Here is a 25,781-nt window from a genome sequence, read left to right on the forward strand (position 1 = left end):
AAAGTCGAAATGATTTTTCTACAGTTAAACTTTGAACTCGACGCTTTCTTTCTATCTTGATATCGCTGGAATGGTATTTTTACCCGCTGATTCATTATACCAATCTGGCTTTCTAGTCATCTGAGCTGGGCTGGGTGTTCTTATTTACCAATATTTTTCTATATATTTTATTTTTTCAAGGTTCCTTGAAGAGAGCTTTGGCTTCGTGGTGGCTACATGGTGGCTATGGGTCCCTAGATAGTAGCCTGCATCTGTGCTAGCTCCTTTCCAACATCACCTCTAGTCTTCTCTTATGTCACATAGTTTTTGGGTAGACTCGGCCAGCCCTGGGCTATCCCAAACTCTAAATCCCCTTCCCCTGGCTGCTACATTAGAGGTAGTGGGTTGGCCCATATAGCTACCTGTTTTATGAGCAATCTTGGTGACCCCTAACACTGCCGTCTGGCTTCCCTTGGGTTTACTCGACAAACACTGGCTCTTCAGGGTGAGCTCCTTTTGGATGGGTCCGCCATCCCTTTGCTCAATAAGCTCACACTGCCAGCAGTATTCACAGGTCTGTTGGCTCAGCCCATTAACATAACCATGGTATAACCTGGCTGAGTGTTTAGCGTATATTGGAACTACCCCAAAGTCTCTAATTCCCTTGTCACCTAGTGGGACGGCTCCATTCTCCAGATTAGCCAGCGGTGTGAGGCATGGGTGGTCCAGAACAGGAATTGCCAGTCGCACAAGTATAATCTGAAGAAGCTAACAGCCTTGACTACAGCCAGCAAATCTCTCTCCATGTGAAGCAGTAATTTCTCTCAGCGGCTGCTAAGGTCGTAATGAAGTAGTCAATTACTCTTTCCACTCCATCTAGGACCTGAGGCAGCACAGCATGCCAATACTTTGCACCTGCTTGCATCCGTGTTTAGAATGCATGGCTGATTTAGATTGGGGTATCCTAAGATGGGAAACAAGGATATGGGACTTTTCAGGGTTTAAAAGAAAGCTTGTTCTTACTCTCTCCACATCCATTTTTTACGTTTTTCTGTCAGTTTGTGCAGACGCCATGCCGTAGCAGCAAAGCTTGTGTTGTACTGACGATATTATCCTACTAAGCCCTGCAGTTCCTCTAGCCTTTAAGGGTTGGCTCTTGATAAGGGTTGATTTTTGACGGCAGAGGCCGGACTTGGTTACAGGTAGGTTCTCTGTGGCTGACTTGGTGGCTGACCAGATAGCCCTACCGAGGGCCATGCTTTTGGTCGAACGCAAGCTTGGTTTTTTCTGCAGTCAATGTCTCTTTCATCTCAGAGGGGTCAGGCTAGTCTCCTAATTTTGGGTCGATGGTTTTGTCATGCTGGCCCATTTTAGTTCAAGGCTAGTCTGCCTCCTGCCACCACAATTCACCATTCAAACTATGCTTACATGCCATTTCTATGTAACTTCAATCATTAGTCGGTCAATTGTCAACTAGATGCCATGCAGATGTCATGCACATAGCTTTTAGATGTTATTCAGATGTCATTCATTAAACCTTTACATGTCATCCATATGCCATTCACATACTTTAGATGCTATTCAGATGTCATTCACCCATCCTTTAGTTGTCATTCAGATGCCATTCTTACACCCTTTGGTTGTCAGTAAAATGTAATTTACAAACCTTTTAGATGTCATTAAGATGTCATTTACAAGCCCCTCAAATGTCATTAAGATGTCATTTACAAACCCTTTAGATGTCAATAAGATGTCATTTACAAACCCTTTAGATGTCATTAAGATGTCATTTACAAACTTTGTAGATGTCATTTACAAACCCTTTAGATGTCATTAAAATGTCATTTACAAACCCTTTAGATGTCATCAATATGCCATTTACAAATTCTTTAGATTTCAGTTATGTGTTATCTAAATTGAGGTGTCATTTACAATAAATAACACATCTAAATAACATACAACTTATGTTATTTAGATGTCATTCAGACAACATTTAGGTGTCATTCACACACCCCTTAGATTTCATTCAGATGTCATTCACACATCATTAAGATTTTATTCAGGCTTTATCCAGGTACCCTCTAGATCCCAGTTATGCGCTATCAACATGGCTGCACCTATAGTTCATATAATTAAACACAATCTACTGGCATATAAAACTACAGAATAGTTTTAAGCTAAAAGCGATGCATTAAACAACAAAAACAATATAGTTATAAAATAATCTACTTTTAAGACTGTCATTTTTATTTATTTTTCTGTGATAAACTCAACGATGTCCAAAACAAAATTTAGCACTTTTGTCCAAATCTAAGTATATTTTACTAAAACTGACTGTCAGGAGTAAACACCAATTTTTAATCCAGTTTATTTGTAAGTACTTCTTTATGAAGAGTACAAGTTTAAGCCTCTAGTTAAACTGCTCCAACCTTTAAAACATATTAGGAGTTCACTGCAAATATTGAACAGACAGTTAAGATTGCATATAGAAAACAGCTATAACAAGACTTGCAAACAACGGCAAAATAGATTAAAACCATAGAATTTTGTTAAGAAACCAGAAAAATAGCCTTATACTCACGACTGTAAACTTGAACATGATGTTCCCAGTAAGTCTTAGCATTGCTTGCGTCATGGCAGATAATGATGTCAGCTTTTGGAGTGCATTCAGTTCCATTTATAGCAATATACCTACATAAATATGTATATCTACATGTAGATGATTAAAGTTGACTGCTTTAAGCCGAGCATTTTATCATCACCTACATGTATAATATACTGCAAAAGTGCTTGTGAATTATTTCTATGGCCTCTGAGATAAGCATGCCCAATGTTGATAATAGTTATTGTCATTTTTAGAGGCCTTTTTGATAAAGAAAGTACAGTAAGAGTTGTGAAGGAAGGTATATTAAATTATTAGAATCAACCAATATTTTACATTATTTGAGAATCACACAATAGATAAGTATAAGCCTTTATCAAAACTTATCTGGTTCTTAACCTTATCAAAGTCTTTTCTGAGAAATACTCAATATATAATTAAAAGAACTAAACTCTTTCTCATCTTTTTCAAAACTTTTTCTTATTTTCTGAAGAAGTTCTCTGAGTGGTAACCATTCAGCATTCTCTAATATTGTCGGTCTACCTAGGTGAATATCATGAGTTGGAGTCTCACTAAGCAGAATTGTTTATATTAACATTAAACCTTGACATTGGATGGATGAGCAGACAGACACCAACATAATTATAGTAAAGATATGCATGTATATTTCTCATGATTTATTTTAAATAGACAGCAAATGTTTTTTTACAGTGTAGACCTTTCTGAACAAAAAAAGAAAAGATTAATTTAAATTAATATTGATTTCATGCACTCCGGCGCGCTGTTATGTAAAGTTACTATTATCGGGACCCTAAACAAAGTGAAGATGGTAATAAAGAGGGAAAAGTTGTTGGTACTAATATACAATCGGTATCAATATACAGTCGGTATCAATAATACAACAGTTACTGTCTGGTCATCAAATTAAAAAGTTAAGCTTAGTTTTTCTTTTGAAAGAGCCAAAGAGTGAGTTTGAAAAAACCGTAGAACGGATTAGGCTATTTATATATATTTTATGCTCGGTATTACAATAAACGCTTTTAAAACGAATTATTCTGTAAAGGGGCATCTACTGTAAAAGTACAAGTCTCTATTGATGCTCGAGCTGTTATTTGTTTTTTGTTCCTACCAGAGAAGTTCTCTGAGCATTACAGAGTACCAAAGCATAAGTTATAGCTACATTTTTTCTTTACTTTATTTAAATTTTTAGATTTGTAGCAAATTATTATCTGAACAAAGTCAATGGTATTAACAAAAGACATTTTTTGCAATATTGTTTACAGCTAACTATACTAGTTTTGTCGGTTCAAATTGATTCATGAACTCTAAGATCGACTCGAGTTCTTGCGTTTTGAAGATCAAGTGTACTGATATTGGAGCTACAGCAGCTAATTAAATACAAACAACCAGTCTCTCACGTCAGCAGTTATATTATGTTGTATTATATTACCTTAAATGGTAACATATTGAATAAAGTTAGGTATATTAAATTAGGTTATATTATAATATATTGTAGTAAATTATATTAAATTATATCACAACAAAGTATATCATTTTATTTTGTTTTATGTTACGTAATGATACACTCTATCAAGCATTTTTACATTAAATCACACTGTACTGTGCTTTGCTATATTTTAATTAGGCCTCAATTTTTTTCTTTTGCAGTGCAGACCTTGTTGAAAAAAAATTAATTAAAATTAATATTGATTGCATGCACTCCCGCACGCTGTAACGTAAAGTTACCGTTATCGGGAGCCTGAACAAAATGAAGGTGGTAAGAAAAAAAAGTAAAGTTGTTGATACAAACCAATAATACAACAGTTACTGTACAGCCATTAAATTAAAAAATTGAGCTTAGTTTTTTAAAGGGCCAAGGAGTGAGTTTGAAGAAATCGTAGAACGGATTAAGCTATTTATATGTATTTTATGCTGGGTAGTACTGTATCTGTTTTTTGTTCTTGCCAAAAGAACTCTCTAAGCATTACAGAGTACCTAAGCATAAGCTATAGCGGCTTCTTGTCTGTAGTAAAATAATTACAATTAAAATTAATGATTAAAATGTTTAAACATCGTTTAACTTTATCTAAAATTTTGGATTCGTAATCAATTGTTTTCTGAACAAAGTCGATGGCATTAATAAGAGCCATTTTTTCCAATATAATATACAGCTCACTATGCTACCCAGTAATGCTGGTCGAAATTGATTCATGAATTTTAAGATCAACTCAGGTTACTTGTGTTTACAGGAGCAAGTGTTCTGATGTTGATAGAGCAGTTAACTAAATACAAACAACCAGTCCCTCACTTCAGCAGTTGTATTATGTTGTATTATATGATCTTAAATGATAACATATTGAATAAAATTAGGTTGAACTATATTCTATTGTAGTAGATTATATTAAATTATATTGCTACATTAACTAGTAATATTAAATTTTACTATATTGTATCATAATATATTTAATTTCATTAAACTTTATTATATTGTATTATGTCATGGTATATTATGTTAAGCTACATTTATTTGTTTTACTCTATTGTAATATACTAGTTGAATGTCTGGTGCTGCACAATTATGAAAAACAGCATTTAATGTAGCTGCTATTGGCTAATTTGAGTAAGCAAGTATCCGTATTGCTAAACTTACTAATAAGAGCCGTAAGAGCAAGCTTTAGTGACTGGGTGCGTAACACTGACTTTCTATGCGTATTTTAACCCAGATATTGACAATCTGCTCATTGAATCTATCCTATCCCACAGCTTGTTGGGTTCGCTTATCGCCTTGAGAATGAAGGGTCTCAAGAACAAATTCTGTGTGATAAGGACTTTTCACTGCTAGACTTTCATCACTATAACTGGAACTAAAGGCGTCCAAAAACTAACCGTAAAATTAACATGTATATATGGGAAGATACTAACTTGCTGGACCTGTATGTCTTGTCCATGGCTCAATGGTATTAGTTTGTAATAACAAACTTATAGTGACAAGAATAGACCTGTGATTCTTAGTCTAGTTACTGTAATACTAACTTACCATCTTCCACAGTATTTTTGGTTAGTGACTGTGACCTTCACCCCAAGTAGTGCACTATACTTGATTCTAAGGCTCGTATCAGAAGCTAATTTGTCATACATCACTGCCTGCAACAATTTCACATGAAAAACTGCCTTGCTCCATGCTTGAAAATTTCTTGACAATACAGTCTTGACAATGCAGTCTTGACAATGCAGTCTTTACAATGCAGTCTTGACAATGCAGTCTTGACAATGCAGTCTTGACAATGCAGTCTTGACAATGCAGTCTTGACAATGCAGTCTTGACAATGCAGTCTTGACAATGCAGTCTTGACAATGCAGTCTTGACAATGCAGTCTTGACAATGCAGTCTTGACAATGCAGTCTTGACAATGCAGTCTTGACAATGCAGTCTTGACAATGCAGTCTTGACAATGCAGTCTTGACAATGCAGTCTTGACAATGCAGTCTTGACAATGCAGTCTTGACAATGCAGTCTTGACAATGCAGTCTTGACAATGCAGTCTTGACAATGCAGTCTTGACAATGCAGTCTTGACAATGCAGTCTTGACAATGCAGTCTTGACAATGCAGTCTTGACAATGCAGTCTTGACAATGCAGTCTTGACAATGCAGTCTTGACAATGCAGTCTTGACAATGCAAGCCTTTCATGAGTTTCAATGAGTTTCATACAAAAATATATAACACACTTTTCATATCATACAACTAAGATATTTCTAAAATGTGTCATCATCCAGGATTGAAAATCATCAAACCTTAATTTTTTCTAAATTACTAGTTGTGCAACATGAGAGCTTATATTATAATGACTAATGTCGTTCGATATGTTTCATTTTCATTTTTAATATCATTCATTTAATAACGAGCTCAAACAAGTTCCAAATAGCAGAGTACCTTGACGAGCTGTGACTCATCTGTAGTGTTGAATGTTGTGTCAAGTGCCTCATTCCAAGAATGGTATTGGTAATTGAACACTGCTGAACTAGGGCACAGATTGCTTGCTGAATTGCCAGCCACTCCTGTATTGGTAAATATGCATCTACATAGAAACTTCTACTATTAGCTTGCCATTTTAGTATATATTACAGCAGAATTAGTGTCTATCATTTGTACATGAGTGAACAAATTTTTCATTCAGTATGTTGCTGTCGATAAGTTGCTGCTTCAACATTCAACTATTTAGTAGTCAGTTTAATAATAATAGATATTTTAATCAAAAATAATAGTACTATTAGTGAAAATTGAAAAATTTTACAATTTGTAATATATCTGGAAAGTACGAGGAATTGAGTCCAAAGTAAATCAACCTGTGAGCAGTCAGAAGACTGCTTTCGACGCGGCGGAGCCACCTATACATCACCTTTTTTTGGGCTGAGCCGACACACCAAAAGTCTACCCCATCGAATAACACAGACACCGGCATAGGCACCGGCTCTGGATTGGTCCCATTCTACAAACTACTTTTTTTCTGAAAAGCTAGAAAGGCAATCCATCTGGTTCTGGGTCAGCTCCAGATACACCACAAATTTGTTGAGAAAGCACAACATGCTCCCTCGGGGCGTGAGGGACTTGCTCAAAGTGAATGACAATCACAGTGTTACGGCAGACCAGACTCAGATGCCATTCTATAGCCCATCTCCATGTGGTTCAAGAGGCTGCAAGACTTCCTGAGCTCAGTAGGCTACTACCAGCAGTACATTCCAAGCTTTTCTGCCGCCGCATGATCCTTGCGTAAGTTGGCGGAAGAAGGTTAAAAGTAGACATGTAGATAAGAGCAGCAGGCTGCCTTTGAGGCTCTGAAAAAGTGCATCCCCTTTGTGCCTGTTTTGGAATACCTCAATCCAATTCAGCTGTACAAATTCGATATTGATGTCAGCAAATGCGGGGTAAGGGCAGTACTGTCCCAGGTTGAAGGCGAAGCAAACAGATGATTGCTTACCTAAGCAAAGCCCTGCCATTTGCGAGGAGGAACTACTGCATTATACCAAATAAACTGTTGGCTGTAGTCAAGGCTCTGAAACACTTCCGACTGTATCTTTGCGGGTGGCAGCTCTTACTCTAAGTAGCTTAACTCTGCTGGCTGTGCAGGAGAAAGGAACCATCCAACTAGAACCAAGTGGCAAAATTATTGGAAATCTTGGCGGTGTGTTAGTACACTCTAGAACACTGGGCTGGCATGCGCCACAAAAATGCTGATAGGCTAAGCTGACAGACTTGTGAAGACTGTCAGTTGCGTGAGCTCATCGAGAAGAAAGAAGAAGTCTGATGGTTGATCTATCTGGAAGGAACTCACCAAGGAGAGCCAGGCCTTGTTGAACAGGATAAAGGAAAACCAGACAGGAGTGTCAGGAGTTTCCAGGAACAGATGCGTGATGGCCAGGTGTATGGGCTGACCCGCTGTTGCTACAGTAGCAGATTAAGATTGGCAACTGGCGCTGGTGGTCAAAAAATTTGACAACCACACAAATTCTAGCCATTTTTCCGAATGCAACAAGTTAGACGTTAGAGTTAGAAGTTAGAGTGTTAGACGCTTGATGGTATGCAATCTGCTCGGTGGCTGTCCAAGAGACCGCTATGTGGCAAACGCACTCGTTAACCCACTCTGAGATGAGAAGGATGACCATTCACCTCCATGTGACCTTGTACTGGCTAGGGTTGACGGTGACAGCAAGCAGACTGGTCAAGAGCTGGGATATATACCAAACTGCAAAACAAGTGAGACAAAGGCAGTGGGTTTTAGGCAGAAACTGTATGCTGGATACTTCTGGCAGAAAGTAGCAGTAGACTTGGTAGGACCACTGCCAATGACACCAAAGGGTAACAAGTGGATATTTGTATTAACCACCTCACCCGATGGCAGAATGATTTGGCCTCCTAGAAGCTACCATGCTGGTGGTAGCAAGCGCCCCGGATGAAAGAGTTTTCTGCTAGATAGGGTTGCTAAATCCAGGTTTACCAGGACTAAGAAACACAGTTTGCAAACCACATAATGACTGCGCTGTGATCTGGCATGTGAAAAGTTGCATACCACCCCCATATTACTCTCAGGCCGATGAAGTTGTAAAATGAAACAACCGACAACTGGGTGATTCATTCAGGGTGTTACTATTAACCAGAGGCCAAAATGAATTGAATGTTTTGCTCCTCCAGCTGATGAGGGCATACCAGGGTGTACTTCACTTGGACACAAGGAAAACCGCAAACCTGCTCAAGCTCGGACAATAACTGCATCTGCCAGACCAGCTGGAGTGTCACCCTTTGCTCACGGAGTCCCAGTCAACACACGAGTATGCAGTACTGAAATGACTAGAGGAGATCCTTTCTACCCTCAGATAGGTGCAGATAAAAATAAGGAATGAGGATAAGGAATAGCCACCCCTTTACACTCCTGGAGACTGAGTTTCAATGATGAACAGGTGAAGGGAAAAGGGAGATAACCCAAGGGGCAAGCGAGATTTGTAGGGCCATACCGAGTCATAAGGCCCAACTATTATACATATCTGGTAGACAAACAGGGACAATCCTCTATCTAAAGTGACTGTTGGCTGAAGCCCTATGATGCAGAAGAGTTCTTATACGCACCAGCCACAAGAGAACTACATAAAGGGTCCCATGCAAAAGGGGTCTGAGCAAGGAAGAAAGGAACAGAAACTTGACTAGAGACAAGTCTTGAGCTACCCTGCCAAAGACAAAGAGCCACAAAAAACCCAAAGCCAAACCAAAAAGCTGAAGCCCCAGTAGAATAGCTCTAAAAACAAGATAAGTAAGGAAGGTTTTGGCATTCTAGGACAACAAGTTGATCCTGAAGTTCTGAAGAGTCTGCCTTGGAGGTCATTCGACATAACCCTCGGCTGGCTTAGACAATTTAAACACCGAACCATTATGGAGTATGGTTGTGTTTATATTTTTAGGCAGCCAACCGCGTACAACTTCAGTGGAGGAATATCAAAAGAAAAAGGCTAAGAGGTCAAAGAATAACTGTGAAAAGGTTATTTGCATTCTGAAATGTTGAAGAGCGAATATTGCTCGCTGCCTTGATGATATTTTGCAGTCAAGCTTTTTAAAACATTTCAAATGAACCTGTTGCCATGCAGTTCTAGCCAGGAGAGGAAATGAGGCAGAAGAAGAGGAATGCCCGAAGGAGACTCATACGAGGAGCCTCTGCCCATGTGTCAGAGCATAGACTTGGCAGACTTAGACAAAGAAGTGAGGTCTTTCACTAAAAAAGTAGAAGAAGAGCATCTTGCCCAGGCTGCCTCCGCAACCTTCCCTACTTCTAGTGGCAGCAAGACTTTCATCGTGATGCATTGTGTTGGTGCTGAGACTTCTACAAATAACCGACCAAAATCAGCCATGATTGTTCCCTATGAGGACATAGCAGAAGCCATCAGCGAGACAAACAAAAGTAAATCTGGGTCACTCTAGATACACAAAAACATTGATGGGCTGGTAAAGGTAGAAAGAGCCGAGCTTGCTAAGATGGCTCAAGTATCTTGACTAACGGAGGCCGAGTCGGAAAGAGAGCCGATCTCTGCTTTTACCTTGGCTATCACCAAAACCTCTATAGTTAAATTCCAGTGAGTGTCTCAACAGCCAACCATAAAGGCCATAGTAAGAACAAAGCATTTCATCGGTCAAGCCGCCTGGGATAGAGTTACAGAGGTCCTGCAAAGTAAGCCGAAAACATGTGAATAGCATGGCTTTACCACAAGTGTATGATGAAGTCGGCAGCATGTGTTACAGCACTTTATTATCTTCATGCATCCTTGTCAATGGCAGCATTTTTCAAGAGCTCAAGTCACATCCCATTGAGGGACACCCAGAGGTGGCGAGTGTGGAAATGCTATATATCATGTAGATGAAGCCAAGTGTACACCTTTGCTCGATAGGAAAGGATGGGCCAAGGATTTGCCATGAAGTCGTGTATCTTTACCCTGACCACAACTCGCCGGCTCCAAAGAAAGTTGAAAGTCAAGACAGTCAGGGGACAGGCCCAAGCTGAGAAAAATAGAGAAAAAGCGACCGGCTGAGTCGACTGAGCCAAAGTTCACTCGACAACCCAGAGTCACTTGCTCTTTCTGCACACCATGATGGAGCCACCGAGTAATTAGGTACTAAGCTAGTGACTAGGACCTTTTCTGTGTCTCGGCCGAAATCAGGCTTGGATCTACTGATTAGGATACTAGGATGTCCCTGCTAGCCAGCTCTAACACAGCCGCCAAAAAAGAAAAAAAGAAGCAACTTTTTGTGGACAGCCGCCACTGGTATTAGCTGGCAATGCGTACCGCTGAAATAGTCCAGTCCAGGGGGTCGAGGAGGCCAACTGAGCTTTTTGCATAACTGAAAGTCTGCTGCTTTGAGTATGGGGCCTTATTGCATTGGCTCTGCGCCAAGCTGGTCTCACCTCCGATGATGAGTGGGCAGCCTTCAGATCAAGGGATTAATCGAGGGGGAATAGTGTGGCAGCAGATCGTTGCGGCAAGAGTCGTAGAAAAGGAAAATGGTGAGAAGAAAAAAAGTGGACCGTCAAGATAGAGACAGGGCCAAACCTTGACTGTAACAGTCGAAGTAATGATCTGTGGTTATAACCGATAATTCATTTGTTACGATCACTATCGTGTCGGCCCATACGATCAAAAGGTTAGGCTTACTGCCGGCAATAGCTACATGTATATAAAGAGCAACGAGAGTGAGGAAGAGCCACAATCCTTGACAGTCTCTTGCATGCAGGTCAGTGTACAAGCACATTGCATTGTCTTGTACTAGTCTAAATAAATTATTTTTATATATTTATCAATTATTTGTTTGTATTTTGTACTCAAGTGGTTTGGTTATTTTACCTTACTAACCAAAGTAATTCACAATATTTTTGGAAAAAAATGTGAAGAGCCCTTTCCAACAAAATGATAAATAGTTTTCACTGACAAGGTGTATTATAGCAATTGTACTTATGATACAACAACAGCGCATAAAGAGGGCAGAAACATTCATATAATACTATTTGGGAATCCTTTCTACACTTTTAACAGTAAAGAATAGAGCGTTAGCAAGTTATGTACCAGGAGTTTTTTGTGGTATCACTTCCATAATGACCATGGTCCGAGGAGAAACCCATCCTGTATAGCCATCTCCCGCGCTGGACCCTTCACACACTTGAATCACCAGCTCAATTAACCTGTTTCCTTCAGCTAGTCCATAACAAGTTCCATCAACTATATCAGAAAATTTTTTTATTAAATTTTCTAATGAATGTTCCATAATATTCCCTTCATCCTTTGTCCTTCATTTTTATTATTGTTATACTTGTTATTCTTATTATTATTATACGTGGTCACTTTTTTATATTTCATATTCTTACGAAAATTTTTATACTTTTAGCAAAGCAATCTTGCGAACAAAGCAAAAGTTTAACATAATGATCATCAAATAGAATGACTTCAGAAAAAAAATTCAAGGATTATTTGTAAAACAGGAAGTTCACAAAAATGATCTTGAAACGAGTAGACGGGAAAAATGAACTCTAAATAACTACGTGGAGAAATGTTTTAAAACAAAGTCTGCTAAGCAACTTTTCCAAAATAAACTTTTCACCAAACTAAATGACCACGAAGCAAAGTCTTAAAACTAAATGCTCAAAAAACAAGACGGTCAAATTGGTCACAAAATGGTAATCAGCAATAAGTCTTCAGAATGTGATGAAACTAACCAAAGTGTTTTAAATATTAAAGAGCTATAGGAGTTTTGCAAAACAATATAAAGGCAAAAGTACATAAAGTTAAATAAATGGAATCATTGGTCAGTCTTAAAATACATTTAAAATCCAATGTGAGCTTCTTTATTAAAATCGCTCAAAAAATAAATTGCATTTATTTGCTATTTAAAACAGTGTTATTTCTTTGTGAAACATTTTTACTGCAAGAAAAAAAGTTCTGGAGGACCAAAATTGCGTCAACACATGAGCTTAATTCGGCAGAGAATGGTCGATTTGCAGCTTGATTGAATAAAAGATTTGTGTGTAGCCTTAAAATCATAAGATACAATGGAGACGGTTGCCCAGCAACAGAACTAAAGCTTCTGAAGTGCACAGACTCAACTAAAATAACAAAGATTTGCCAAGTTCAACCAGGCAAAGACCAAACTTGACCATAAGAAATTAACATTGTTTAAGCTATTGTGTTATTGTCATACAAATATTTTCTAAATTTTTGAATTAAGAAAAATGCTGTAATTTTAAAGTAAGATATGGCGATGCCTAAACACTGACAATAACTTATTTAAGAAAATGTGAGGTCAGCTGCACCTGCCCCAATTAAATTGAGCCCAAACAACAGCGTTTGGCTGCAATCTTTTAGGCTAAGATTGTTTTAACTTATTCTCTTAGCCAAAGCTCCTTTCAATGAAAACTTTGATACGTTTGTGAGATGATCAGTATTATATTCAAAGCCACAGCTAGCCATACTGCATTTCTAGGAAACATGTGAAAATTTGAAATTAATTTCATACATTGTATTTCTAATGCGCTGCCGGCATTGAAGTTAGCAAGTCCTTATATGTTTTGAGAGTAGGTTCAGTAATAAAAACTGTTTGCTTGCAAGAGATATTTTCAAAACTACTGAGAAGTCAACTTACGATCCATGGCTCTGTGGAAATCTCCAGATTTAGCACTGTAATCAAGCTGTTCAATACTGTTTGGATTGGTGCACTTGGAACCATCAAATGTGAGATACCAGTTGTTGCAGCCAGTTGGCGTGTTTTTATGGGCTCTAATCGTCATATAGAGCATTACACGAAGCCCGCTAGATGCCCTCTGTTTAGGGTATGTAACTTTCTGAAATTGCGTATTGTAGTCTAATAATAATATAAAGTAATAAACTGAGATATTAATTAACAAAATAACAATGCTTATCATGATGGTAGTGATAATTAAATAGTACGAGCCATAAGTAGTGAGGTTTTTGCAGTAAATGATATGTATATATATTTACATCTATATATATATATATATATATTTACTAGTTGAATGCCTGGCATTGCTCGGGTAATAAAATTCTTTGACAGAAATTTTATTTTTATTTACTATATAACAACAGTGACCATTCTAACTTTATACTTCATATTATGAAAAAAGTGTTTTGTGTAGTTTAAATAATCTGAAAGAAAAAATAAAACAACTGTAAAGGTTTTCAAACTGTCAAACAGCTGTAACTTTCAAACTTAATATCATGATTAAAAGTTTTTGCTCAGGACAACTAAATTAAAAAAAATAAAACAACTATAAAAGTGTTTTTACGTAAGTTTGAAATAATTAGCCAGTAATAACTAAATCAAGTCTGATGTACTTCGATTACAATAAAAGATGATTTAATAATGATACAATTAATACGAACTAAGAAAACAAAATAAAATTTTGAATATGTCGAATCATTATTAATAATTCGTGCATAGACGTGTATGTGTATAAAAAGTTACTGTTCCAGCGGAAGCTATCCATCAAAACGATACTGGTACCTTCCGATACTAGTAAAAGTGTAAAAATGAGATATCGGACTGTCTTTGTCTGGTATTTTGTTATAATAACTATATTGTTATTATTACAATAATACTATTTTTATAAAGGTGATAATAAATAATACATGTGTGAACCTCACCATACAACTTAACTTTGTTTCAAGGTTGGCATCGTGAGGTGAAAATGTCGTATAGAGGTAGATACGACATTTTCGCCTATAGTAATTATCTCATGCAAACACCCCCTGGAAGAATCATCAAAACTTTATATGCCTACTGTACATATTTAAATACTATTTTAACCTTAGTAACTATAGCTACCTACAATAACTTCAGTGTATTAAGCGGCTATGATCTGCAATAAAATGTAGCATTACCATGTACTATGTGTGATATGTACAATAGGGAGTTCTTATCTTCGAAACAAATGTATAACAGAAACGTTGATTTTAACTTAAATGAATTCAGCTTACTAAACACATATATAAAGTCAAGTTTTAGTATGTACTTTACTAAACACCAACTTTGTCATTGGATAAAGTTTTATCACTTATCTGTTTCCGGTTTAGTTTTCACTATAACTAATAACGAATAACACTGAGATGAGAGAAAGAGAAATAGAGAAAGAGAAAGAGGGAGCATCGTATTTCTTTGACACGTTGCGGGAAGGATTTTGGAAAACAGCATGTCAACATTTTTGTTATTCTGACATATTCAGCACTCCGACTGGCAAATTATAGTTTTACGATAATTTTTTGCTAATATGTTGTATAGTGAGGATCAAAAAACATCGCGCTCCACATCGCAAGGCAACAAAAGTCTTATAACAAGGTCATCATAACCCAAAGGGCACACGGTGTAAAAAAATGCACATTGGACATGTGCAATTGTGAAAAGGATATGCGGTATATGGTAAAATCGCTGAAATTATAAGATTGGCTTGGTCTTGTGGTTACACGCACTTGTTTGTAGACTTGTTATTTGAATATCACAAGTTCAAATCCACTACAGAGGTGATTCTGCATTGCTAAAACTTTCTCCTGAAAACTGGGCAGACGAATGTAAAACATTTAGACTATCTTTCAGATATATATATATAAAATATATTACGAAATGAAAACTTTTAAAACTGTTTACTACTTAAAGTTTCATGGTTATTACCATTCATCAGGTTTTACCTGATGAATGGTAACAACCATGAATATATATATATATATATATATATATATATATATATATATATATATATATATATATATATATATATATAAATACTCATATATTCATTGGTCTTTCATATATATATCTGAAAGACCAATGAAAAATTCACAATCAAAAATTATTTGGTATACAATTATATGTTTTCAGTTTGTTTCAGAGTTGGCATGCAAAAATTAACATGTAAGTTAATATCGTAGGCTATAGACGTACATAAAGTGGTATAGAGACCCATAGTCATTATCTAATGCAATCACCTCCTGATAAAAATCATCATCATTGAAAATAGTACCAAAATACTATGTTAACCTTAGTAACTATATGTACTTACAACGACTTTAGTGCATTTTGTGGTTATGATTGGCGAGATAGAACATTACAACGTGCTGCACGAAGAGTTCTTACCTTTGAGACAGAATTTACTAGACACATATTTGAAGGAAGTTTTAGTATGTATTTTAGTGAACTTCTAACTTTTAAAAGAAATTTTTTATCGTTTACGCTAGCAAATTGTGTTTATATAATGGATGCCGAATATGCCCTATAACGAATACGGATAACTCGCCATGACGAGTTCAGTGGCGCGTACTTATCAATATTATATATATTCGATACAATAGTAACCAAATTCAAGTTCCAGATAAAGTATTGTTTATTTCGTGGGCCGAGCAAGTTTGCCCTAATGAATAAAATACGAAAAAGCATCGTGTTCCATATATTAACGTCTCACAATATTTCTGAACAGGGGGACCGTAATGCGTGGGCGCCAAGCTAAAATAATTAGCATGCGTATGGGGTATATGGTATATGAAATTGTAGCTGGTCACCATTCCGTTATAGCTCAGTGGTAGAGTGTCCGTATAAGTAACCTGTAGATGCATTGGTTGTTAGTTGTAGATACATTGGTTAGTTCACCGAGTGAAAGAAAAAACTGTAGTTTGTAGAGTAATTTGTTAAAAAAATGTGGAATAAAAAAAGGCCAACTATCAGTTGTTAAAGAAGATTAGGTTCCTTATTGGCCAAGCACAAAACAAACTAAATACGTATTTTTAGAAACTATGGTGTTGCAGCATCAAATGCTGTCTTCCATTGGCAACAGTAAATCATTAATTTGCCCAGACTTGAACACATTCATAAAGAAAGTTGTAATTAAGCTGTAGTATACCATTACTGTTCCTGTGTCTCGGTTGTCATGGATATTTGAAGACCAGTAGTGGCGTGCATTAGTGTACTCCTGGGCTAAATAACATGTTTCTCTCTCGTCAGCTACAAATCACAAAATAATAAATATATGCAAATTACTATAATAATGATTTTATTTATTCTATGAAAAATGTCAAGGATACAAGTGGGTGGCACTGCAAATAGCTGATTATGACAATTTAAATAAATAACACTTTTAGAAGGTTTCTGATGGTTTTTGCTGGTTGGTAATTTAAGCCCATAAACTTTTTATAGCAATATACGGTGCAAATTAAATTCATTATTGGTATGACATGCTTCTTTAAAACAAAAATATTTTTTACTAATAAAAATATTTTTATCTAATCCTAGATGTAATACTCAACTATTATTATAAAAACAGCAGTTGGAAACTCCAGTAATTGGAAATCACATAAAAAGTTGAAACATGTTTTTATTTGGAGGGTACATACAAGCAAACACTATACTGTCTGTACACAAATATAAAACAATATTATTGTACTTTTGTTCAATTTATAATCTATATATATATTTCTCAAAGTTTCTGTGTATGTATGCGTGTTTCTCCAGCTATAGCTTTTGCGCACGCGGATTATTTTACCAATGCGACCACAGGTTACGATGCCCCTATTAAGAATTATTTTTGGTAAGGTTCAATTACTATTGTCTGCAGTCGTGGCCAATATTTCTCACGCAGACAATTATATCACCTCCATATGATCGTATTCAAAATTTCGATGGATAGCTTCTGGGGAACCAGTAACCTTGTTTATACACACACACGCACGCACGCACGCAGGCACACACACTTCTATGCAAGAATTGTTATTATTAATTCTACATATTCAGGTTATTTATTTTGTTTTCTCAGTTCGTATTAATTGTATCATTACCGAATCATCTTTTATAGTAATCGTAGCAAAATTGACTTAATTTAGCTATTATTTGCTAATTATTTTGCATTTACATCTAAACCTTTTTATAGTCGTTTTATTTTTTTAAAATTTATTTGACCTGCACAAAACATTTTCTTTATGATATGAAAAAATATGAATTTAAAAATTGTTTGACAAAGTTTGAAACACTTTGCAGTTGTTTTATGTTCTCTCCCTAATTATTTCAATTACACAAGACACTTTTCTCATAATATGTAGTTTGAAAGTTAGAATGACAAATGTTGTTGTATGTTAAATACAAATCAATTTTCTGTCCAAAGAAGTTTTTATTACCCTGGCAATGCCGGGTAGCACAGCTAGTATGTAGCACTGTAAAAACATGTAGTTTTTAAAATACATTAAATAATAGTAGCTTATAGTGTTATCTGCATAATCAGTTCTGAAATATTTAGCAATGATGAAATAGATATATATTGGTACGAACCAAAGCAGAATGGGTCAATCAGAGTCAAATTTCCACAGCCCTTAAAGCAGGAAGTCTCTTTAGAGCAACTATAAATACCACAGTTTTCTGTCTGTAAGAGTAACAGAAATATGACTTATAACAAATATGTTAGTTAGTGATGTGCTCTTATATTAATTCTGTTATGGCTGCTAGTAAGTTATATAAACACTTGGGGCTGGTATTTAATCTGATAATATTATAACATAATTGTTTATTGGGTGAATTAACAGAATTTAAAATATTGGTTAGACATAAAACTAATATTGGATCACAACCATAAAAATATTTTTTAACTAGAATAAAACCTTTTATTAACCTAAGAAAAATAGCTTAGTAGAAAAGTGAGGTCACCCATTGCACTCATCACAGAATATTTGAGCTTCTTTGGCTACCCATAAATGTATTAAAGATAATTTAAGATTATGCTGCTTTTATAACAGCATTCTGTATGACTACATAACAAACAAAATATTTAATAGGTAAATAATAAACACATGGAATCAAGAAGCATAGGTAACAGCAATGCGTGAAGGTATTGTGAAACAAAAATACGCATTATTTGGATTCTAGGAGTTGATTTAATAAACTCCTATTTTGAAAGAATAATAAATGAATAATAAATCATTTAGAACTGTCAAATGACAGATCAGTGATTCAATCATCAATATAGAATGTCTGCAGGGGTATCCTGTCAAAAATTTCTGTCTAGTTTCCATCTTCAGATGAAACTAATGTGTCTTCTTTGAGTCATAATATGTGATTTGAAAGGATTGACTTACTTACTCGTTAGATATAATATATCTATATATCTTATATCTATATATATACTTCTCAAAGTTTGTGTATTTGTGTGTTTGTGTATTTATGTATCTGTGTATCTGTGTATTTGTATGTGGATGTGATTGTCTAGCTATAGCTATTATTTTAGCATTGCGTCCACGTGTTACGATGCCTCTGTTAAAAAAAATTTTTGGACCAAGTAAATGCAGCACAATGCTTCTTCGTCTTCTTTTTTCGTTAGGGCAAAGTTAGGGCAATGTTAGGGCAATGTTAGGGCAATGATAGGGCAATGATAGGGCAATGATAGGGCAATATTTTTGACCAATTTGTTTATATTGTTAGTAAACCACCATTTATAAATAAATAACAAATATTGACCACACTTTATGCACAACTTATTGCTTGTGGTGTCAGGACTGATTAGATTAGATGCACAGCCAGGAGTGCTATTGCCACTACACATTAATTGTGGCAGCAAGAAAGTCATCGAAACGTGAAAGTTTTTCTTTGGGGTTAAAGAGAGCAATTATAGAGCTCTGGCTTTTTACTGCAATACTAGAAATCAGCTACCACTGTTCCTCACAAAAAAAATTATCGTAACAGTAGAAAGTTGTAGTTGGATTTCCATTTTGTTGTATTCAATTGTGATGAGGTGTAGTTTGTTTTGGCGTTTTTAGTTTGGAGTAGGTTTTTTTCATTTCAAAGTAGTGGTTTTCTAACATTTGGTTTCATTAAAATGCAGTCTTCATTTTTGTCACTGCAAAAAATAACATCATTCTTTAGTCAATAGTAATGCAAATATTGTATCTAATATCGATATCGTAAATATTTATTGCATATCGTATCGGAATGCAAAAAATCCATATGGCACAGCTATATAAAATACATACTAAAACTTCCTTCAAGTACAGTGCCGGACAAAATAGTTGAGACGCAATTGTTGAATCGCCAAATTTTTACTTAATTTGTTCTCTCAAAGCTTTGGTAGTTTAAACCATAACTGCCACGAATAACTTTTATCATATTTACTAGGTAAATCAGACATGCTGATTCCGATTTTGCAATCAAAATAAAGATTAGGCCACTAACTTTCAGAGTAATGAAGAACTTTTTATAGCGTTTTAATATCGGCCTCGAAAACAACACGATCGGCATAACAAGCTCCGCTCATAAATACTTGACGTAACCTAGCTTTTTAGGAACAGAAGTTACGTAGGGATGTTTAGACCGATTTAGGATAATAGAGATGGGTGTTTTAAAATCCATTAATATCTAAATTTAGGCTTTAAAATAATATCAGTCTTTTCTGAAAGGTAGATAAGCTATTTAGCATTGCATATTTAAAAAGCGCAATAACAACGCTAGCTCGTGATAAAACCGCGCTTTTTGAGCTCATTTTTCTTGGCGTCCAGCCCATTTAAACGTCATGTAACATGCTGCAAGCAATTTTAAATAGTTTATATCCCTTTCATAAAAAACTGAAACGATTTTACAGGCTGGATTTAGATAATAATGAGTTTTAAGACACCCATCTCTATTATTCTAAATCGGACTAAACATTCCCAACTTCCGTTTCTGAAAAAGCTAGGTTTCGTCACATATTTATGGGCGGAGCTTGTAATGCCGATTGTGTTGTTTTTGAAACGGATATTGAAACGCTTTAAAAAAGCCTAAATGACTTTGAAGGTTAGTGGACTAATCTTTATTTTGAGTACAAAATCGGAATCAGCATGCCTGATTTACCTAGAAAATACGATAAAAGTTGTTCGTGACAGTTATGGTTTAACATCTAGTAACTATGTATATTTATATATCAATGGAATTCTTACACTCTAAGGAACCCAACTAATCTTGTTTCAAAAGAATATTTTCATCCTCTCTTTATTTAGCAAACAATTTTCATTGTGAATCAAATTTTAAGAAGTTTACTCAAACTCACTCATTGGAGGATTAGTTCATCTCTCAGACTCACTTTGAAGTTCTAAATGAAATTCAAAAGATGTTTGGTATTTTCTCAAGGCATGTTGTCTGTGATTGTTGTATAACTTGAATAGTCAAGTTGGCCAGTTTTGTATAAATTGGCTGTAAGCTGTTGAGAGAATGTCATTCATTCACAATGTTTACGCTTCAAGATAAGAAGTTCGCCGTAGTGCATCTTTACATGGAGGAGAACATCACAATACGAGAAATTTTAGCAAAATTAAGCATTCTAAAGTCTACTGTGTACAACACAATCAAAAAGTGGAAAAAAAGCTCAACAATGAAGGTTCTGAGAGCAGGACAAAGTGGCATAAGGCGTGTGTGTCTAACAAACGGCAAGACAGGATGCTTTGCAAATTGGGCAATCCAATCATCATTAATCTTTGTCTGAGTTAGCAGTGAAGCAGGAGAGTTCTTCAGGAGTAAAAGCAAGTATAGAAAAACTGTGGCAAGAAGAATGTGCGAAAGTGGCCTTCACAGGAGACTTGCTCGGAAGAAACCACTAATGACAGGAGCTCACAAAAGGAAGCAATTGGAATGGGCCAAGTCTCACCAGAATTGGTCTGTAGAAGATTGGCATAAAGTGATATTCAGCGATGAGGGTTCCATCAACATAGAGTGCCATCGAGGTATAAAGTGGGTCACCAGAAGATCTGGTGAAGAATTTCATGAACAATGCCTTCACCAAACAACCAAACATCCAGCAAGTATTATGGTGTGGGGGTGCATGTCGGCCAAAAGTGTTGGCAGAATAGAGTTTCCTGAGGGCACAGTCAACAGCGCAAAATACATGAAGATATTGGAAGAAAAGCTGCTGCCAAACGGCTCAAAAAGTGTATGAAAGCAGAAGCTGGGTGTTTCAAGATGATAACGCGCCATGTCACCGCGCCAAGGTGGTTAACAAATGGATTGAAGACCATGGCATCACAAGAATGGTATGGCCAGCCCAATCACTGGACTTGAATCCAATTGAAAATTTATGGATGAGACTGAAAAACATTTCAAGTAAGGAAGGAAGAGCTTCTAGCAAACTGAAATTGAAAGAAAGAATTGTTAGAGCATAGCATGCAGCAGAAGAGCTGCTGAAACTGGTTGACAGCATGCAGAGACGCTGCCAGCTTTACATTTCCAGTAAAGGAGGTTCCACCAAAATCATGAAGAGTTGTTCAAAACAGGAAAAAGATCAAATTTTATGCATTTTTTAGGATAAATTTTTTTCATTGAAAATGAGATACTTGTAGATAATTGTAACTATGATGCTTCAAATAGTGTGTAACTTGATCAAAGATTTAAAAGTATATGCTCATTAGATTCCTGATAACATAAGGAATCTAAATATACAGTCAAACATGGATAACTCGAACTTCAAGGGACCGAGCAAAAGTGTTCGAATTATCAGATCGTTCAAGTTATCAGAGCACTGTCGCAAGTCCATATATTTACTTATTTATTAGTAGATACATATACATATACAAACTATAATATAAATCAAAAGCACAAATGGCTTGTTTCAAATTAAATGCTTCTAATGTAAAGTTTAAAACGTTTTCATGAAAAAGTATAGAGATTTTTCTATCACTTGAGATTGGTTTGTTGTTTGAGGTGATGTTATTGCCAGGACGTTTTTCAGATTGACACTGGCAAAACTTGATCGTTGTTGAAATGCTCAAAAGAAAAGACATTTTTTTCTTTTGGGGTTTTACCCACGATCAATTTTGCCGTTTTTTCTTGAAGTTTATGCAGATTACCTTACTTTACCTGAGATTCGTTAAGAGCAACACTCCGAGGCAGTTCAATTAGAAGTTTTACGAGGTTTTGCGGTACATTCTATATCACTCACGCTTTTTTAATAGATACTTATTGAATGTACACACGTATTCTGTGTTTAGGTCAAACGATGAATAGTTTTTTGTAGCTCAGACAACGTATACGTTTAATTACAACATTTTTTAAGACGTTTTAAACATTCAACATTCCGACGTTGATTCAACACGGAATCAACGTCGGAAAACTATTCATCACGGGCTAGCCGGGTCACGCACTCAAGGATTTTCGCCACGCACATACAAAACAAAAACAACATGCGATTTTTGTTTTGTATGTGCGTGGCGAAAATCCTTGCGCGTGTGACCCGGCTAGCCCGTGCTATTCATCGTATCGCAGTATAAATCAAATTTCACCAAACTTTTAGAAAAGTCGTTGACAAAAATATTTTGCCGATGGTGGTAATAACGACGCTTATGAATTACGAAAGGATGAAGTTTACTTCTATGGCTTTGAATAAAGTGATTTTTTAAAGCGATAACAACCGTTTCGGTAGCCGTTGGGCAAAAAAAACAGTTCGAATTAACAGTGTTGAGTCCGAGTTATCTATAGCAATTTATCATTACGTGGGAACGGACCAAAGGAAATGTTCGAATTAACGATGTGTTCGAGCTATCCGTGGACGAGTTATCCATGTTTGACTGTATATAATTTTAGGGGCCATGTACTTTGTCTTACTTAGGTGCCATGTATTTACTAAACACATGTATGTGTTTAGTAAACTAAATTCGTTAGAGTTAGATTCAGCATTTATGTTACACGTCTGTCTCAAAGGTAAGAACTCTCAACATAGTACATTGTAATGTTTGTAGGTACTTATTGTTACTAAAGTTAACATATTATTTTATTACTATTTTTTGATGATGGTGATTTTTACTTGTTTAAAAGTTGTTTGCAAAAGTTTGAAAACCTTCACAGTTGTTTCGGTTTTCTCTCTCAATTTATTTTAACTGCATAAAAACATGATATGATTTTTTCAAAACAACAAAACAGGATATGATTATGGTGATATGATATGTAGTTTGAAAGTTAGAATAGCAAATTTTGTTATATGTTAAATATAAATGAATTTTATGTCCAATGACTTTTTATTACCCAGGCAACGCCGGGTAGTACCACTAAATATTTACTAAAAATTAACACTTTTATGCATGACTTAAATTAATTTTAAGTAGAAATACTATGATTCTTGCACATGTCGCTATACCTTTTATTACAAGAGTTATTTCAATTACTCTTGATGCTTTGCAAAAAAATACATAAATTGTATATCTAATACCTCACTAAAACCAATGACTTGTAAATAAAGGCAAGTTTTTGCAAAAGTTTGTAATTTCAAACATTTCATACATCACGTACTTCACCAGCCTTAATAAATGTCATTTGTCTTCCTGTAAGAATATCAGTGCCTTTCTTTGTCTCATCTATTTCAGAACTTGACAACTCATAGCAGGTACCTATATAAATATCAACAAATTTATCAGGTACTACGACTCACGAGTGACACCTAAACATTACGACTTTGTAAGCTTGGAGTACTGACTACAATATTAGTGCAAAATAGTCCATCAATATCAAGATATCATTTACGTCTTAGTGTATTCCAGAATCTTCTTTAAAGAAGTAACAAAGGTGTGAGCAATACCTTAAACGAAGTTGTGTGCTCATGATAAAAATTAAATCCAATAGGTTCACTGTTACACCATAGCACTTGACTGAAACCTGTTATCCAGTTTCACTAAAGCTAATATTTGCAAATTCTAAGCTAATAACTGAATCCTTTGAAGTAAATAGAAGAGATATCTTTTGGAATTGAGATATTGATCAGAGGTAAGATACCTGAATGGCTTGCTATAAAGTCTATTAAAGTCTATTATTTCACAGAAACTGAAGTTATATATTTCACTGTCAGAAGAACCTATTAGATCTCATACATGCTAACACACTGCAGTAAAATAAGAGTATCAGTGAATAATGACATCATCACTTTAGTTAAGTGATACACATGTTAGTAGTTTACTGTCACAGCTTGTCTACAAGTTAATCAGCTAGAGGAGTGAAGGCTGCCACACCTAGATAATAAATCAGCAGTAAATGTGTTGTAAAGAGTGAGTGGTTTATTAATAATAAGTCTCATTATCCTAAAATAAAGATTACTTGTAGATTCTCTCAGTGTAGATGTATAATAGAGTATAAATATGATAACAGTCTTTGCAGAGGTCAAAGGCCATGATGTTATGTAATAGTTTAGTTATCATAGGAGACAATTATATATCTATATATATAATTGAAAACAGGAGATAATATTTTGATCAAATGATAGTCGTGGTAGTCTCTCAAAACATTGTCAATTTAATTGCAAATCTTCCTCTAATCAATAGACTAAATGCCGTGTCAATACTTTATATTGAAAGTGGGCATAGAAAGGACAACTCCGAGTTTATAATTAGCTTTAGGTTTCAATACATGCTCATCACTTTCTTACAGCCAACTACAGATAATTTTTCAATCTACCCCATTGAAAACAGCTGCAATAAATAACAGTAAAAAACATAGGAACCAAAAAGAATATTTCTGTAACCTGAAAACCACTGAACTAGTAAAATGAGTTTTTAGCTAGATAAAATAAATTTAGGACATTTGTAAACTTTTAAAATTTAATATTTGTTGCATATTTTGGTGCAAAAAAAATTATTTGACCTCTCTACTATGAACTCTACTTGCTGAGTAAAATATCTCACAATGAATGCGGAAACCACAAGAAATCAACTTTTTTAGGTTTAATTTTCACTATAACATATAACAGATGATGCTGAACTAAGAGATAAAGTGAGCATTGTATCTCTTTCAGGTATGGTGTGAGGACTTTTAGCAAACAGCATATCAATGTTTTTGATAATGTTGTGTAACCGGCACACTGACTGTTCAATATTATTATCAAAAAAAATCTTTGTTGATACCGTATGGCAGAGAAACACCAAAAAACCCATCCTCATGTGACAAGGACGGAAAAACATTGTGTTCCACTTCTTACGGCAAAAAAAATGTATAACAGGAGCATAGTAATGAGAGAGCGCATTTTATTAATTAATAACAAAAAAGCACATTTAGCGTGCAATCGTGAAAAGGATATTCAGAATGAGGTAAGAGCATTAGATGCGATAAGAACGGCTTAGCCTTTTGTTAACTAGCACTTGATAGTAGACTTGTGTTAACTAGCGCTTGATAGAAGACTTGTGTTAACTA

At 35.5% G+C, this 25,781-nt stretch overlaps 1 protein-coding gene across 1 annotated transcript in view; it reads right to left on the reverse strand.

Annotated features, from left to right (window-relative positions):
- The window catches only part of LOC137390616 (uncharacterized), a 103,522-nt gene extending 96,259 nt beyond the window's left edge, over positions 1-7,263 (reverse strand). The window contains exons 1-3 of the mRNA XM_068076942.1: positions 7,223-7,263; positions 6,516-6,660; positions 5,619-5,725 (exon numbers count right to left, since the gene is read on the reverse strand). Coding sequence (XP_067933043.1) covers positions 5,619-5,725; positions 6,516-6,660; positions 7,223-7,263 — 293 coding nt within the window. The remainder of the gene's footprint in view (positions 1-5,618; positions 5,726-6,515; positions 6,661-7,222) is intronic.
- Between the last annotated feature and the right edge of the window lie 18,518 nt (positions 7,264-25,781).

This window comes from Watersipora subatra, chromosome 3 (genome assembly GCF_963576615.1).
Source record: "Watersipora subatra chromosome 3, tzWatSuba1.1, whole genome shotgun sequence".
NCBI classification, from domain to species: Eukaryota; Metazoa; Bryozoa; class Gymnolaemata; order Cheilostomatida; family Watersiporidae; genus Watersipora; species Watersipora subatra.